This window comes from Podarcis tiliguerta (genome assembly GCF_965153285.1).
Source record: "Podarcis tiliguerta genome assembly, chromosome: 5".
Taxonomy (NCBI): domain Eukaryota; kingdom Metazoa; phylum Chordata; class Lepidosauria; order Squamata; family Lacertidae; genus Podarcis; species Podarcis tiliguerta.
The window spans coordinates 88,067,728-88,085,076 of record NC_139538.1 but is presented as its reverse complement, the minus strand read 5'-3'; the positions used below and the strand labels follow the sequence as shown (position 1 = coordinate 88,085,076).

Here is a 17,349-nt window from a genome sequence, read left to right as displayed (position 1 = left end):
CAACACGGTTCAGTCCATACCTGCAGCGGGCCTAGTCTGGCAGAAAAGAAACAGCCTCCTTTATGTTACTCACCTGTGGCTGGGATGCCAGGTTCATCTTGTACGGATTGGTTTTCCCTTCCTCAGTAACCAGCGGCGACCATATTTTTGATTCAGTTCTGCAAAGTAGAGTGTCTGGTGGTTAACGTTAGAATTCTCCACATTTGTTACAGTATTTTGTAGTTTCAAGACATTTATCTTGCTCCACACAATTCCATAATTTGGAATTCCCCCACAGCAGCAAGATTATTATTGGCCCAAAAATGGAAGCAAGAAGAGTTACCGTTGATTGAAGAATGGAGGATGAAGTTAATGGACTATGCTGAATTAGATAAACTAACAGGAAGGATTCGAAACCAGCGAGACCAGAAATTCACGGAAGACCGGAGTAAATTTATGGACTATTTGAAAAGTAATTGTGAAGAACAGATGACATTTGTAGGGTTGCAAGAAGTTTTGTGAGGAGTATTATTAGAAGTATTGTAAAAATTGACAAGGGGGAGGATGATTTGTTAAGAGATATAAAGGCAATATAAAGTTAAGAAATGCATAAGAAGTGGTTAAAATGGTGGATCATCAGAGGTGCTGATAGAAGTCCAAAAAGATTGTATAAGTGATAAGTTTTGTGGTACATTTTATAATTTATATGTTAAAATTAATTTAAAAAATTATAAAAAATAAATAAATTTGGAATTCCCCCAAATCCAGGGTTTCGGGGTTGTTTCTTTTGCTTCCAAACTTTTTTCAGGAGTAGGCATAGCATGCTGTACTTAGGCAAAGTCACAGCAGACATTCCGTGGGTCTGGGAAATGTTGAAGTCTCCAGAAATAAGTAATAAGATTCCTATTGAAGCGCTTTAGTCCACCATCTCCAACTTTAAGAGCGGGAAATTTAACTTAGCAAGACTTGCACCAGCAGTTTTGTGCAATCTATTTATTTATATGCCAGGTTGCCTCAAGGAACTGTGGGCCGTGTGCATTATTCCCTTCATAACAACCTTGCAAGGTAGATTAAGGGAAGAGGTAGTTACTGTTTCATTTCTGGATCATGGATGTGAATCTTTCCAATACTGCTAATTCCATCGCGGATCCAAGTACAGTGGTACCTCGGGTTAAGTACTTAATTTGTTCCGGAGGTCTGTTCTTAACCTGAAACTGTTCTTAACCTGAAGCACCACTTTAGCTAATGGGGCCTCCTGCTGCCGCTGCGCCGCCGGAGTATGATTTCTGTTCTCATCCTGAAGCAAAGTTCTTAACCCGAGGTACTATTTCTGGGTTAGCGGAGTCTGTAACCTGAAGCGTATGTAACCCGAGGTACCACTGTATGCAAATATGTTTTTTGTTTCTCTACAAATAACTCTGAAGAGGGCTTTTTTGCTTGTTTGTTTATTACGTTTCCATCCCAGTTTTCCTCCACGGAGCTCCAGGTGGTGTACGTCAGTGGTTTATAACCAGTGGGCCATGGCACCTTCGGGTGCCTTGAATGGTGGTCAGGGGTGTCGTGGGCAACCCTGGCCTCTGTCCCTCTCCCCATCCCTCCCTCCTCAGATGCCCTCTTGCATCTCTGCCTCCCAAAGGCTTGCGCGGCTGTTTGTTGCAGCCAGTGGCGTAGCGTGGGGGGTGCAGGGGGGCCGGCCGCACCGGGCGCAACATCTGGGGGGGGGGGCGCTCGCACTCGCAGCTCTCTGCCCCTACCTGGCTCACTCACTCTCTCTCACTGCAGTGCTGGCTGTGCGAATCCGATCCGAGCCGCCGGGTCGCCGCCCACTGTGGAGGGGAGGGTGCCAGGCGTGCGGTGCGGTGCGGAGAGAGAGCGAGGGACTATCTGGGGGAGGGACAGTGCAGCGAGGGGGGGCGCAAATTACTTGACTTGCCCCGGGTTAGGGGGCGCAAATTACTTGCCTTGCCACGGGTGCCAACAACCCACGCTACGCCACTGCTGTGGGGCAGTGTAAGAAGTCACCTCTCTTTGGGGCAGCTCAGAGCAACTGTCTGAAGGACTCCCAAGGAGAGGGGAGAGGAGAGAAGGCTGAGGGAGCCCTCCACAAGGGAGGGCATTTGAAAAGGGGTGAGGGGCTGCCAGCTCTGCAGGAAAGGGGTAGCATAACTGGGCTCCTGAGCCCCACAGGGATGCCACAGAAAGAATGTACGGTGGTACCTCGGGTTAAGAACTTAATTCGTTCTGGAGGTCCGTTCTTAACCTGAAACTGTTCCTAACCTGAGGTACCACTTTAGCTAATGGGGCCTCCCGCTTCCGCCGCCGCGCGATTTCTGTTCTCATCCTGAAGCAAAGTCTGAGGTACTATTTCTGGGTTAGCAGAGTCTTGTAACCTGAAGCGTCTGTAATCCTAGGTACCACTATAGTTAGTCAAGGGAGCCATGGACCCAAAAAGGTTGAAAACCTCTGGTGTACATAGTTCTCCTCCTCCTCATTTAATCCCCACTACAACCCTATGAGGTGGGTTTGGCTGAGGGCAGCGACTGCCCCAAGGTTGCCCAGTGAGCTTCATGGCTGAGCTGAGATCCAAACCCTGGTCTCTGGAGGTCCTAGTGAAGCTCTCTAACCCCTAATAATAATAATAATAATAATAATAATAATATTTTTTTATTTATATCCTGCCCTCCCCGGCCAGGGCTGGGCTCAGGGTGGCTATATATATACGAAAGCATATATATATATATATATATATATATATATATATATAAACCAATTTAAAATACAGGTTAAAATACAATTTAAAATGCAGCCTCATTTTAATAGTAGCCCAAAACCATAAGGGGAGGGAAACATAAAGGGGAGGGAAACATAAAGTCCAAACCAAAGGCCAGGCGAGACAGCTCTGTCTTGCAGGCCCTGCGGAAAGATGTCAAGTCCCGCAGGGCCCCAGTCTCTGGTGACAGAGCGTTCCACCAAGTCGGGGCCAGTACTGAAAAGGCCCTGGCCCTAGTTGAGACCAATCTAACCACCTTGCGACTTGGGACCTCCAAGGTGTTGTCATTTGTGGACCTTAAGGTCCTCTGTGGGGCATACCAGGAAAGGCGGTCCCATAGGTACGTGGGTCCTAGGCCGCGTTGGGCTTTAAAGGTCAAAACCAGCACCTTAAACCTGACCCTGTACTCCACCGGGAACCAGTGCAGCTGGTAAAGCACCGGATGAATGTGATCCCGCGGCAAGGACCCCGTAAGGAGCCTCGCCGCGGCATTCTGCACCCGCTGGAGTTTCTGGGTCAGCTTCAAGGGCAGCCCCGCGTAGAGTGAGTTACAATAATCAAGCCTGGAGGTGACCGTCGCATGGACCACTGTGGCCACTACACCACACTGACTAATCTTATCCACTGTTAACAGCAGAATTCCTTCCTTAAGGGACACTAATCCCTCCACTGCAACTTTAAATTCACAGAGACATAAACCAAAGAATCATAAAATTGTGGAGTTGGACGGGACCCTTTGGGTCATCTATTCCAACCCCCTGCAATGCAGGAATGAACCACTTCAGTTAAGATACTTTGGAGCAGTTTCTGGCAAGAAGAATGCACAAAGTGGCATGCTATGCATTCCCTTATTCGGGAAAACATAAATAGTCCTCGCCTGGACTTGTCAGAAATTTATTTTTAAAAAGGGAGCGGCCTGCCGACCACAATGAGCTTTGCAACCCTATTATCAGTAATTAGAAATGTTCTTTTGACCTCCTACGGAATAAGAGTGTGTGCCACATAAGCGCCAAGGGGCATAATCTCAACTGCAGAGCTTCCTTTGAGGATGAAATTCATGCAAGTCAGAGATATTGACTCCACCCCCATTGTTCTGCCCGGACACTGAGATCCAGCGCCGAGGGCCTTCTGGTGGTTCCCTCATTGCGAGAAGTGAGGTTGCAGGGAACCAGACAGAGGGGCTTCTCGGTAGTGGCGCCCATCCTATGGAACACCCTCCCTTCAGATGTGAAGGAAATAAGCAGCTATCCTATCTTTAAAAGACATCTGAAGGCAGCCCTGTTTAGGGAAGTTTTTAATATTGAATGCTGTACTGTTTTTAACATTTGATTGGGAGCCGCCCAGAGTGGCTGGGGAAACTCAGCCAGATGGGCGGGGTATAAATAATAATAATATTATTATTATTAAATGAGCAAGATGATTTAGAGGCTGAGAAGTTGCATCAGCGCCGGCCCACCAATGTATTTTCGGGGAGCTGGGTCACTTGCCCCAACTCACGGCAAACTAAAACATTTTTGGCAGGCACAAACATTACAAAGCGGGGCATTCCACTGAGCGGGAAATTCCCAGGCTCTCGATCACGACGATGGAATGAGTAAGGAATGAAGCAAGCTCTCACCTTCCATTTAAAGACCAGCATTCCAAATTTGCAGGCTAAACTTAGCTCCCTAAAATATAAAACAGCTGCCTTTCCAAAAAAAAAAGAACAAAACAGCTGCAGTGCCCAGTTACTTCGCTGGCGTTCGTGAGCACCCAATGCCTGCGAAAGTCAGGTGGCTGGCATGCGAACAAACTTAAATGCCAGAGGAAAGTTTTTAGCAGATAGTCTAGAGCAATAGCTCTAACCACCCCACATTAAAAATCTGTTTTCTCGGCAGGGTCACTGGTGTCAGACATGTTTCGAGTAAATAATAACAACAATAAATCCCTCGAGAACCTCTACTTTATCTCATAAAGTAATTTTCCTACTTCTCATGATGGCTGCACAGAAGGAAAAGGTTTTGGGAGATGCTTTCAGCGGCACTGAAAGTCAAAGTTTGAAGAGGGGAAAGTATTCCAGCTTCAGCTAATTGCCGTATGAATTTGAACATGGCCAAGAATCCAGCAAGTTTGCCATTGAAACTATAACCTGCCGAGACAAAATTATTGTGAGCTTTGAGAAGATCAAGTTTGCTGTTCTTTGTTTCTTCCTGGTGATGGTTCCAAAAAAATAATTGGCTCTTGAAAATTAGACGTGGAGGCTTGGAGTCTCAGCAATTTCTTAATCTGAAGAACTAAGAGGCTAGACCAATTCTAAGAGCCAGGTGTGGTGCAACTAACTTAGAATATCAGATAAAGCAAGGAACAACAGGTGTGTCATATTTCTAATTCACTATGAGAAGAGGGAATTTCAGCTGATGAAGCGCTCACTAGCCAAAATTCCCTCTTCCACACAGTTGCTTAAGTTCACGGTCATCCTTTGCATTTGGTCAGCCTAATAAAGAGACGCATCCAGTTTCCTTGGTGGTTACAAAGCTATTTTTCTCTGAATGAGAAACCTGTGGCATTCGACTCAAGTCAGCCTTTATATTTAAGGAACACAATAACAGATGCCGAGTTGATGGGGGTTTTTTTTGTTTTTTTTTTACAGAGGTTGGCATCCATGCAGACTTGTTCAGGGGATAAAAATGGAAAGGACAAAGTCGCCCTTGGCTCCGCTTTCCATCTGTACTAGAAGTTATCCAAACAAGGAAGCAAAATGTCTGATGTTTGCACTCTTACGGCTGCAAGGATAAGCTCCCTTTGTCCCCTGCGAGCAGCTGAGGCAAAATGCTTCGCTTGCTCCAAACAAAAAGTCCTCTATGACAAGAGAGTAGGCTTCCCTCTTTTAATACAGTTACCACGGAAGGCATTTGGGGGGGAGGGGAACAAAGGTTTGGGGGTTCCGAGTTAAAGCAGTGTAGATAAGCCATCAGGCAGGCAGGGAAGGGTGGGAGCTGGAGAGGGGGTCCACCAGGGTGGCGCTGTGGTCTAAACCACTGAGCCTCTTGGGCTTGCCAATCGGAAGGTTGGCGGTTCGAATCCCTGTGACGGGGTGAGTCCCCATTGCTCTGTCCCAGTTCTTGCCAACCTCGCAGTTCGAAAGCACGCCAGTGCAAGTAGATAAATAGGTACCACTGCAGTGGGAAGATAAACAGTGTTTCCGTGCGCTCTGGCTTACGTGTTGCGCCAGAAGCGGCTTAGTCATGCTGGCCACATGACCCGGAAAGCTGTCTGTGGACAAACGCCGGCTCCCTTGGCCTGAAAGCGAGATGAGCGCCACAACCCTATCGCCACCTTTGACTGGATTTAACCGTCCAGGGGTCTTTTACCTTTTTACCACTAGGGTGGCAGCCCCCCCCCCCCCACGGGTCGCTCTGCCATCTTTGGTGGGGCAGGGATCCCTGTAGAAGCTGGAACCTGCACGGTTGCGCCCCCTCAGCATTTTGCGCCCAGGGCCATGGCACCAACTATCCCCACCACCACTGATGCAATACAAGGTTCCAAAGTGACATGCTGGTTTCACCCTGTCAGTGAGCTGGGTGATGCTTTTGGTCCACATTGTGAATGTTGATTTGGGAATGGTAGGGGCTGAGTTTCAACCGGTTTTTGGACATGGTCCGCGACAGAATGGGGAATGTTGCTCAACTGCCTCAAGGTATTTCTCCCTGCTTTCTCTTGTCAAGTTCGGGCAAGTTTTCTCAATCCCAATAACTTTATTGTACTAGCCATTGGCCATGACAAATCTGAATAAAAAATAAATACACGTAAAGAGATTTTATCCATTCTTAAGGAAATCAGCCCTGAGTGCTCACTGGAAGGACAGATCCTGAAGCAGAGGCTCCAATACTTTGGCCACCTCATGAGAAGAGAAGACTCCCTGGAAAAGACCCTGATGTTGGGAAAGATGGAGGGCACAAGGAGAAGGGGACGACAGAGGACGAGATGGTTGGACAGTGTTCTCAAAGCATGAGTCTGACCAAACTGTGGGAGGCAGTGGAAGACAGGAGTGCCTGGCGTGCTCTGGTCCATGGGGTCACGAAGAGTCGAACACGACTAAACGACTAAACTACAACAAAGAGATTTTGCCATGCCACAAAGTCTCTAGATCTCTGCGTCTCCCAGTTCAATGCTATATTGTCCAGGGGCTTCTTTCTCATCTTTTTGGCCGCCAGAGCAAAAAGGGCAACTTTGCGAGTCACTGGAATGCTTACATTGCTAAGAAGTCATAGCAGCTACTCTGCCGGGGAGAGACATCTTTCCTGTATGGGCAGTAGGGTGAGAAATTGCCCCCTGGGTCCCATCTATAGGTCTGGGCGATATATCAATATATCGCCCAGGACCAGGATGCAGATAGAGTTCTGAGAGAAAAGTCTGGTTAACACTACAATGTGGAAATTGAACGAAATACGGTGTATAATTTGAGGAGCAGCAAACAAGAGAGTTTTTGCCTTTTTTAGGACAGGCCTTGTCTATAGCAAGGAGACATTCAACTAAACATGCAGAGGAAAACTCCTGACAGCTACATAGCCAATCAAAGCATGTGTTAACCTGAGAAGGATCATACCGCTCTGACTGGTTGCTAGGCAACACTTCAATCACAACCACCCTCTCGGTTGGCTGTCTGACAATAAAATTAACCTTTAGGTTACTAACTAAATGACCTTTGCTGCTATACTTTCACATTATGCTTTTTTATTTGTTGGAAGCCACCCAGAGTGGCTGGGGCAACCCAGTCAGATGGGTGGGGTACAAATTATGATGATGATGATGATGATTAGGAGGAGGAGGAGCAGACCATGATGTCGGCTTCACACAGCGGTATATCGCTGGTGAAACCGCCACCACTCCTGAGTCCCTCTGCTAGTGGCGTCTGCTAGATTTCCTTACCTCAGCCAAGCAGTTAAGGGAACCCACATATACAGAGTCTGCCTTTATACGGCACCCTGTTGTCTCACCCGTCCAGGACGGCGGAGGGCATAGCTTGAAAACGCAGCTCAGTAAAAGCAAATCTCAGTGAGGCTGGCTGGAGACTCAACAGGTAACTGGCTCTAAAATGGACCATTTTTAGAAGGGGAGAGCATGTCAAGGCTTCGATCGCTGGGCAAGCTTTCTCAGCCTTGGGTCCCTAGGTGTTGCTGCACTACAACTCCCATCGTCCCTAGTGAGAAGGGCTAGCCGTCAGGGATGATGGGAGTTGTAGTCTAGCAACACCTGGAGACCCAAGGTTGAGAAAGGCTGGATTTTGCGGGAAAGGCGCTCTCTAAAGTTTAGCATCCGTTCTTCTGAAGAAGCCAGCTCTCTGAAATATCCCATACACAACATTCCAGTGCAAAAGCACTTTGCCAATAGCCATCAATAATAATTAAACCTTCAAGAAGCAGCCTGTCTGTTTTAATGTCCATATATAGACAGACATGCATACGCAGCGTGCCAGACTAGGTTGAACGACACAGACGTTTCTCAGGGTCGAGGGAATTCTCAGGAAAATGACAGGGCTGGAGTGAGTCAAGCAAATTTGTGGCATTCCTGGAGTACATCCACTTCCCTCTATTTTTTTGAGTCGAGTTCCTTGTTTTGCTCTCCCTCTCTGAACTAATTCAACAGACCCTTAGTCACAGGCTTTTGTTAATGTAGCACATTTTGGTCCCTGATGAAAATACTTCTCTCTCAAGAGCTGTCTGGGTGGCTGCCTCACTTCTTGGACAAGTTTTGTGACTTAAATTTGGCTTTTCTGTGCCGCTGGCGATTGAATGAAGAGGATACGCTGCCAGCTCCACTTCTTGGAAGTGATTCTGCAACAATGACACAGAAATTCGCGGTGTTTGTTCCAAAGCTTTGGGAGGGAAGAGAGCAACAACAGAAGCGTTGTGCAACTATTTACAACGACATTAAAAGAGTTCACGCAAAAAAACCGTATCTGCAGTTCCTCCCACCCCACAATAGTTTTTCCGATTACTCGTGGTTATATATTAGCCCAAGAGTTGCATAATCTTGCACAATAATTGCTCATCTCCATTCCAACAAAAAAAGGAGAGGAGAGGAGGGGAGGGAAAAAGACGTTCTTGGACCATGAACCCAACTCTTCTGAGCTGATCTGGCAGAATATGAAACCTTCACATAAATCTCCTACCAGGAAAGGAATAGATAACAGGCAGCAGGCAGGAGCTGGCACAGAAGCCAGAGAAGAGGAGAGGGGCTATAGAAGGAAGGACGAGGAGAGCCCATGATGAACCAACCGGTAGTGCTCACCCCCGTGGAGAGAAGGAACTGCTGAGAAACACCTATCCCTGACATGAGAAGATACAGCAGACACTTGCTGCTTTTGCCGCAACCACAAAAGTCCACAAATTTCAGCCCACACCAGCGGCGTAGGGTGGGGAGGGCTGGGGGCCCAGATGATTTGGGATGCCTGCCCTCCCTGATGCTGGGGGCCTCTGGGGCCTGGCCTTGCCGCTGAATGGCCACCAAGGCTAGCTGGGCCCTTGAACCTTCTGTGCCCCACACCTGCCCGGTGGCAGCTGCAGCAATGGTTCGGCTGGCATGGCGGCGGAGGAGGAGGAGTTTGGACTTGATATCCCGCCTTTCACTCCCCTTAAGGAGTCTCAAAGCGGCTAACATTCTCCTTTCCCTTCCTCCCCCACAACAAACACTCTGTGAGATGAGTGGGGCTGAGAGACTTCAGAGAAGTGTGACAAGCCCAAGGTCACCCAGCAGCTGCATATGGAGGAGTGGGGAAACGAACTTGGTTCACCAGATTACAAGTCCACCACTCTTAACCACTACACCACGCCGGCTCTCCGCTGGCAGGTTTTATTTGCCCTCTGTGCCCAGCCAGGCACTAAGTGTGTAGTTCATGCAGTGCATGGCATGAGTGGCACTGTGGTCTAAACCACTAAGCCGCTTGGGCTTGCCGATCAGAAGGTCGGCAGTTTGAATCCCTGTGACGGAGTGAGCTCCCATTGCTCTTTCCCAGCTCCCGCCAGCCTAGCAGTTCGAAAGCACACCAGTGCAAGTAGATAAATAGGTACCACTGCAACGGGAAGATAAACAGCGTTTCTCTGCGCTCTGGCTTACATCACGGTGTTCTGTTGCGCCAGAAGCAGTTTAGTCATGCTGGCCACATGACCCGGAAAGCTGTCTGTGGACAAACGCCGGCTCCCTCAGCCTGAAAGTGAGATGAGCGCCCCAACACCATAGTCGCCTTTGACTGGACTTAACCATCCAGGGGTCCTTTATCTTTACCTTTAAGGGTGTGAGGAAATGAACTCTCTCTCTCCCCACCAGCCCCAGCCTTCTTGCATCGAGCAAGAAATTCCGAAAGAGTTTTGCAGTGGTACTTAGGGTTACAGATGCTTCAGGTTACAGATGCTTCAGGTTACAGACTCCGCTAACCCAGAAATAGTACCTCGGTTTAAGAACTTTGCTTCAGGATGAGAACTGAAATCGTGCTCCGGCGGTACAGCGGCAGCGGGAGGCCCCATTAGCTAAAGTGGTGCTTCAGGTTAAGAAGAGTTTCAGGTTAACAATGTACCTCCGGAACGAATTAAGTACTTAACCCGAGGTACCACTGTATAAGCACATTCAGCCAAACACGATTACAGGCCCCTTTCAGACCTTCCTATGTTGTGCAGGAAGCAGGAGCGGAGCAGGGAAAATGTACACCTTCCCATGTACTTTATTTGTTCAAAGTGTTCTAGCTCACGCTCTATGCAAAGAATCCGTGGCAGGGAATAGTGAAACCTCTATTAGAATATGAGGCATGGCAATAAAATAGGCAGGCAGATGGAACGCCTCTTATCAGCACATCCTGAAACCATAATAAAACATCCCATTCCAACAGGAGACCAGAGTAGGCATCAGCCAGATTTCAGAGGGTTTCAAATTTCATAGCCAGAGTGCCACCACTGAAAAGGCCCTCTTACATGTCACAGCATTGTGTAGCAGGTAGTGGGATGCTTAAAAGGGTTTCCTTAGCAGATTGGGAGGCCTATACAGGGAAAGTACTTAGGTATTTGAGTCTTCCAGGGCTTTGTAAGTCATCAGCGAACCCTTGCATTCAGACCAGAAATGTACTGGCAGCCAGTAAAATTATTTAAGAACCAGTAAAATGTGGTCACAACCGACTGTCCAGCCAAACAGCTTCATTCCACATGCACTCCAATGTTGTGTCATCCTCAAAAGCAGCCCTACGTAGAGCACATCACAGTAATCCAACAGGAGATAATCGCAGCATGAATTATTGTGTCCAGGCTATCATCGTCAGGGAATAGCTGAAGCTCATAAATGGGAAATTGCAGTCAAACAGAACTAATGTGTGAGTGCTAGTTAGTGCATGAAAGGGTTAAAACAAAAGAGCTAGTTTCCTAGACTCAGCTAGGCCAGGATCCCTCTTCTCTGATGAGAGATGAAGTGAAGTTTTCTCTTCCTGTTCTCACTCTCTCCGCGCCATGTAACTGACCAAAGGAAGACATGCGTAAGCAAACTCCAAGCTTAGAGCATGTGTTTGAAGCTATCTTGCTGTATTTTCTACCTGTGCTCTCCTTGCCACTGCTTGGATAAATGCATGAATCTGACCTTTGGAATGTTTTGTAAGTAAAGCATTTTAAACTTACTTAACAGTGCGTGCTTTGTTCATATCAAGAAGGGCAGAAAGAGAGGAGTGCTGTATGCAACTAAATGGGATAAAAGGGTCTAACAACTTACATTCCTAACACCTTTGTGAGTTTAAACTCTGCTACTGGGAGCTCTTTCCTGCTGGAGAGGGAGTTTAGCCCTGGGTCACAGGGATTCATATTTTTCCTCCTACAGTAAACCAACCATAGCTGTGATATGTGCTCATTGGATACTTGAGCCAGGCAGATTTCATTCCTCCAATCCAAATGCTACTTTACCTGCCCACGGTCAGAATTATTTCATCTATGCAGCCCTTGATTTTGTTCTGTGCTTCTAGGTGAGTCATGCTTTCTGTATCTTCCCCATCAATGGACATGATAACATCTCCAATGCATAAATTGGCAGCTGCAGCTTTGCTGCCAGGGGTTACCTGCAAGAAGAAGAAGAAAAGATAAACAGAAATTGTCACCAAAGCAAAACTCAAGGCCCCAGGCTGTTCTTTGTATACTGGTCCTGGCTTGTTTCACAAGAGGAACTGGGAGTTGGCTACAAAAAAACTAGCAGAATGCCTTAGAACATTTAACAGAAAGGCAAAAACATAAAAACTGTAACTGAATCACTCTTAGGCATCTATAGTACAGTGCTAATTTTACTGGTCTACCTTATAGGGTTATTGTAAAGGATCAATGAGATACTATCTTGTTTCACACACCATTCTACAAAAACGGTGACTTTGTGCATATTAACAAGCACTGAACGTTCGGGTTCCCAGAGGGATCGCAGGCGCTTTGCTCCTAATTCTGCTGCTGCACTGCACCAAGATTTGGGCTTAAATGCTTGGCTTAGCGTGTCATCCTAACCCGGAGCTCCCCCAGACAAACCATGGTCCATAAACCATAGAACAAGTACTAATGACAGCTCATTGGGCTTGCTGATCAGAAGGTCGGCAGTTCGAATCCCCACAACAGAGTGAGCTTACACTTTGACGTGCTTTCGAACTGCTAGGTTGGCAGGAGCTGGGACCGAGCAACGGGAACTCACCCCATCGAGGGGATTCGAACCACCGACCTTCTGATTGGCAAGTCCTAGGCTCTGTGGTTTAACCCACAGTGCCACCTGAATCCCTTAGGGGCCCCCTTACAACTCTGCAATTCTATCCTCCTATCCTCTCTGCCTCCATCAAGGATACTTTCTAAAGGAATTTCTTTGCAAACAACAAAGCAGGAACAGGAAGACCTACCAGTGCAGACACAACTCTCATATACTCCCCAGTGGGGAAAAACAAACAACAACGTAAAACTGGACTAAAGGAAAAATGAAAACCCATCAATCAATCGGCTCATTTTTTTAGTTTCCCCTAGCTTTGGCTTTCACAATGGAATGATAGAATGAGTGGGAGACCGCGGTTAAGAAAAGCACATTCATTCGCAATGAGCCATCTCTGAACTATTGCATAGCAGTTTGAAATTCCTAACAAAAGAGATCCAAACATTTAGAACACAAAACATGGCACAGAAATGTTGGGTGTTTCTGGCTCCTGTGAATTCTGGCCATCTTGGCCTTCATTACTTTTCACGAGGGTAGAAACTTAAAAAGAAAATACCGTCTTTTTTTGCTCTATAAGACTCACTTTTTCCCTCCTAAAAAGTAAGGGGAAATGTGTGTGCGTCTTATGGAGCGAATGCAGGCTGCGCAGCTATCCCAGAAGCCAGAACAGCAAGAGGGATTGCTGCTTTCACTGTGCAGTGATCCCTCTTGGTGTTCTGGCTTCTGAGATTCAGAATATTTTTTTTCTTGTTTTCCTCTTCCAAAAACTAGCTGCGTCTTGTGGTCTCGTGCGTCTTATAGAGCGAAAAATACGGTAGCATTTAAATGTAGTACAAAGGGGGTTCACGTTTCTGAGCTGCGTCTGCTGAAACCAGAGGGGTTCTAGGAGCCATAAAACTTTGCCATACTCCGGTTTCCAACATGAGATACAGATTTATTGTTATCACTGACAAGATGCCCATTATTTCATTCAAAGCAACGTAACTGGGTGGCATAAACTGTCATCCTCAGATGCAGATCCATTATTACCCCAAAGCAGTGTCCCATAGAGATGACCCACTAGAATGACCCACTAGTGTCCCATAGAGATGACCCTGCGGGACTTGACATCTTTCCGCAGGGCCTGCAAGACAGAACTGTTCCACTAGGCCTTTGGCCAGGGCACAGCCTGACTCCCTCCATCGGCAATCTTCGCAGAGCTCTGGCCCAATGGTTGCCAGTGGCTTGAATTAATTAATTTTATAATGAATGATTTTAGAGTGTTGTTTGTACTGTTTTATTGTTGTTAGCCGCCCTGAGCCCGGCTTCGGCTGGGGAGGGCGGGATATAAATAAAATTTATTATTATTATTATTATTAGAATTAATTCACCTCCTTCTTTTATGGAAATAACACCTGATCACTTCTTTAATTGTCTGGCCAACATTTTCTCTAGCTGTCTCCATGTGCACTTGAAAGGTTCCCGAACTGGTGAAGATGAGATGTGCTTTATGGGGAGAAGGGTGGATTTGATTTAAATCAAATTGATTTAAATCACTAGTCAGTAAGACTTGATTTAAATCTTCTTCTTCTTTTTTACAGAAAGACTTACTCTTGCTGGTATAATCTTAATATTTACAACCAGTGGAAGGTTTCATTTTTGGAATAATAAATTTTCAGAGTAGTTTTCACAGTTCTACCAAAAATTATTGATTTGGTTATACTATTAGAAATAGTACATAGACCGATAATTATGAAATTATTGTGATGTTTAACAAGTGAACTGTTTATATTTGGATAACGTTTCTGCTGTACTTTATTGGTAGGAGAAAATAATCATTTCCTTAATAACAATTTGAACAATTTATTTAACTAAAGCAATAACATTATAGCATATGTATCCATGTTTGTTAACTGATGTGGTTAAACTTTTGTGGTTTTGTTTTTTTAACTTAGACTGAGTTTTAGCACACATGAAAAACTTAAAACAAATCCTTATTTCCTGATGAATAGCCTTTGGACTATAATGTAACTTAAATAGAAAATTATCTTTAGAAAGATATTTCCTCCAAAAGCATCTTATTTTAAAAATCTGGTTTAAATAAAAAAATAAATCCATTTTTTTAAAAAAACTTTTTAAAAAAACATTTATTTTTATTCACCCTGCAAAGCACTGTGATTGGATGGCATAGACTGTTATCCTCAGATGCTGGCTTTGAATGGTTCTTTGCAGATCCCATATTACCCCAATGCAGTGTTTCACAGAGATGACCCACCAGAAGTGGAATTAATTCACCTCCCCCTTTTACCAAAATAACATCTGATCCCTTCTTTAATTGCCTGGCCATCATTTTCTCTTGTTGACTCCATGTGCAACTGAAAGATTCCTGAACTAGTGGAGATGAGATTGGAGGATTGTCGGTCGGAGAATGGATGGCGGCTAACAGATTGAGGTTGAATCCCGACAAGACAGAAGTACTGTTTTGCGGGGACAGGAGGCGGACAGGTGTGGAGGATTCCCTGGTCCTGAAGGGGGTAACTGTGCCCCTGAAGGACCAGGTGCACAGCCTGGGAGTCATTTTGGACTCACAGCTGTCCATGGAGGCACAGGTCAAATCTGTCTCCAGGGCAGCTGTTTACCAGCCCCATCTGGTACCTAGGCTGAGACCCTATCTGCCTGCGGACTGTCTCACCAGGGTGGTGCATGCTCTGGTTATCTTAGGCTTGGACTACTGCAATGTGCTCTACGTGGGGCTACCTTTGAAGATGACCCGGAAACTACAACTAATCCAGAACGCGGCAGCTAGACTGGTCACTGATTTCCCCAAAACAAGCATACCATAATAAATACAGTCGTACCGCAGGTTACATACGCTTCAGGTTACAGACTCCGCTAACCCAGAAATAGTGCTTCAGGTTAAGAACTTTGCTTCAGGGTGAGAACAGAAATCGTGCTCCAGTGGCGCGGCGGCAGCAGGAGGCCCCATTAGCTAAAGTGGAGCTTCAGGTTAAGAACAGTTTCAGGTTAAGAACGGACCTCCGGAACGAATTAAGTACTTAACCTGAGGTACCACTGTACAGTCGTGCCTCAGATCTCAAATGCCTTGGGCTCCTGAACAAATCTGCTCCCGAATGATCGAAACCTGGAAGTGAGTGTTCCAGTTTTTGAACGATTTTCGGAAGCTAAATGTCCGGCGTGGCTTCTGGTTGGCTGCAGGACGCTCCTGCAGCCAATCGGAAGCCACACCTTGGTTTTGGAACAGTTCCAGGAGTTGGACGGACTCCCGGAACACATTCTGTTTGAGAACCAAGGTATGACTGTAGTTTAAAATTCAGATGAACGATACCTTCAAAAATCCCTTATAATGAGGTTAAAAGGACTGTTAGCACCAGCATACAGAATAATGAGAGTGAAAACTGGTCTTATCCCCCAAGTATTGTATACTGAACTATAACAAGCACAAGATACGGTGGCAGGACTATTTTGTTCTTACATCTAAATTAAACAATAATAGCAGTCAGTGCCAGAAGCTGGAATAGTATCTGACTAAATCATCTCCCCATTATTTAACAAGCCGCACCCACTGTTTCCTTTGGCAGGCTGGAAACCGTTCCAGTAACTCTCCATGTGAAAATAGCTTTCCTGATTCTAACCTCCAGCTCTTTTAAAATGCTGTAGTAGAGCTGTCTGCAAGCATGGCTTTTTTCTCCTGAACAATAAATAAATGAAATAAAAGTGTCCTGCCATCACAGCACACAGGAGAACACCCTGGGCACAGAGCTCTTGGGTTATTTGCTATAGAAGCAGCTAACTTGCTCTATAGAGCCAGTTACCATCTTCAGGGTTTGCCAGAGGTCAAAAATAGCCATTATTGGTTTGCATATTGTATCCATTTAAATCAGGCACCCCGAGACTCAGCCTCCAGGTGTTTTGGGACTACAACTCCCATCATCCCTAGCTAACAGGACCAGTGGTCAGGGATGATGGGAACTGTAGTCTCAAAACATCTGGAGGGCCAAGTTTGCCTATACCTGATTTAAATACATGGAAATAAACAACTCCCTATGATCTGGCATTAGCTGGGCTGAAATAATAATAATTTATTATTTGTACCCTGACCATCTGGCCGGGCTTCCCCAGCCACTCCGGGCGGCTTCCAAAAAAATATTAAAATGCAGTAATGCATCACACATTAAAAGCTTCCCTAAACAGGGCTGCCTTCAGATGTCTTCCAAAAGTCTGGTAGTTGTTGTTCTCTTTGACATCTGGTGGGAGGGCGTTCCACAGGGCGGGCGCCACTACTGAGAAGGCCCTCTGCCTGGTTCGCTGTAACTTGGCTTCTCGCAGTGAGGGAACCGCCAGAAGGCCCTTGGCGCTGGACCTCAGTGTCGGGGTAGAACGATGGGGGTGGAGACGCTCCTTCAGATTTACAATGGTACCTCGGGTTACATACGCTTCAGGTTACATATGCTTCAGGTTACAGACTCCGCTAACCCAGAAATAGTGCTTCAGGTTAAGAACTTTGCTTCAGGATGAGAACGGAAATCGGGCTCCGGCAGCGCGGCAGCAGCAGGAGGCCCCATTAGCTAAAGTGGTCTTCAGGTTAAGAACAGTTTCAGGTTAGGAACAGACCTCCGGAACGAATTAAGTTCTTAACCTGAGGTACCACTGTACTCTATTATGAACTTAAAAATGGAAAACGTGATGCTGGTGATCAACAAAAGAGGTTTAAAGACTGTCTCGAGGCAAGTCTAAAAAAATATGGTATAAACACTGACAACTGGGAAACACTGGCCTGTGAGAGCTCCAGTTGGAGAACAGCCTTGACCAAAGGTGTCATGGGTTTTGAAGATGCTCAAACTCAGGACGATAGGGAGAAACGTGCTAAGAGGAAGGTAAACCTCAGTATGATCAACTCCCACCCATAAACCTATGTCCCC

General features: G+C 46.2%; 1 protein-coding gene across 2 annotated transcripts in view; it reads right to left on the bottom strand.

Moving 5' to 3' along the window:
- PDLIM1 (PDZ and LIM domain 1) overlaps nt 1-17,349 on the bottom strand; it is a 43,273-nt gene that overhangs the window by 20,882 nt on the left and 5,042 nt on the right. For both annotated transcript variants that reach the window (XM_083440533.1, XM_083440532.1), the window contains exons 2-3: nt 11,662-11,813; nt 74-158 (exon numbers count right to left, since the gene is read on the bottom strand). In XM_083440533.1, the coding sequence (XP_083296659.1) occupies nt 74-158; nt 11,662-11,813 (237 nt within the window). The remainder of the gene's footprint in view (nt 1-73; nt 159-11,661; nt 11,814-17,349) is intronic.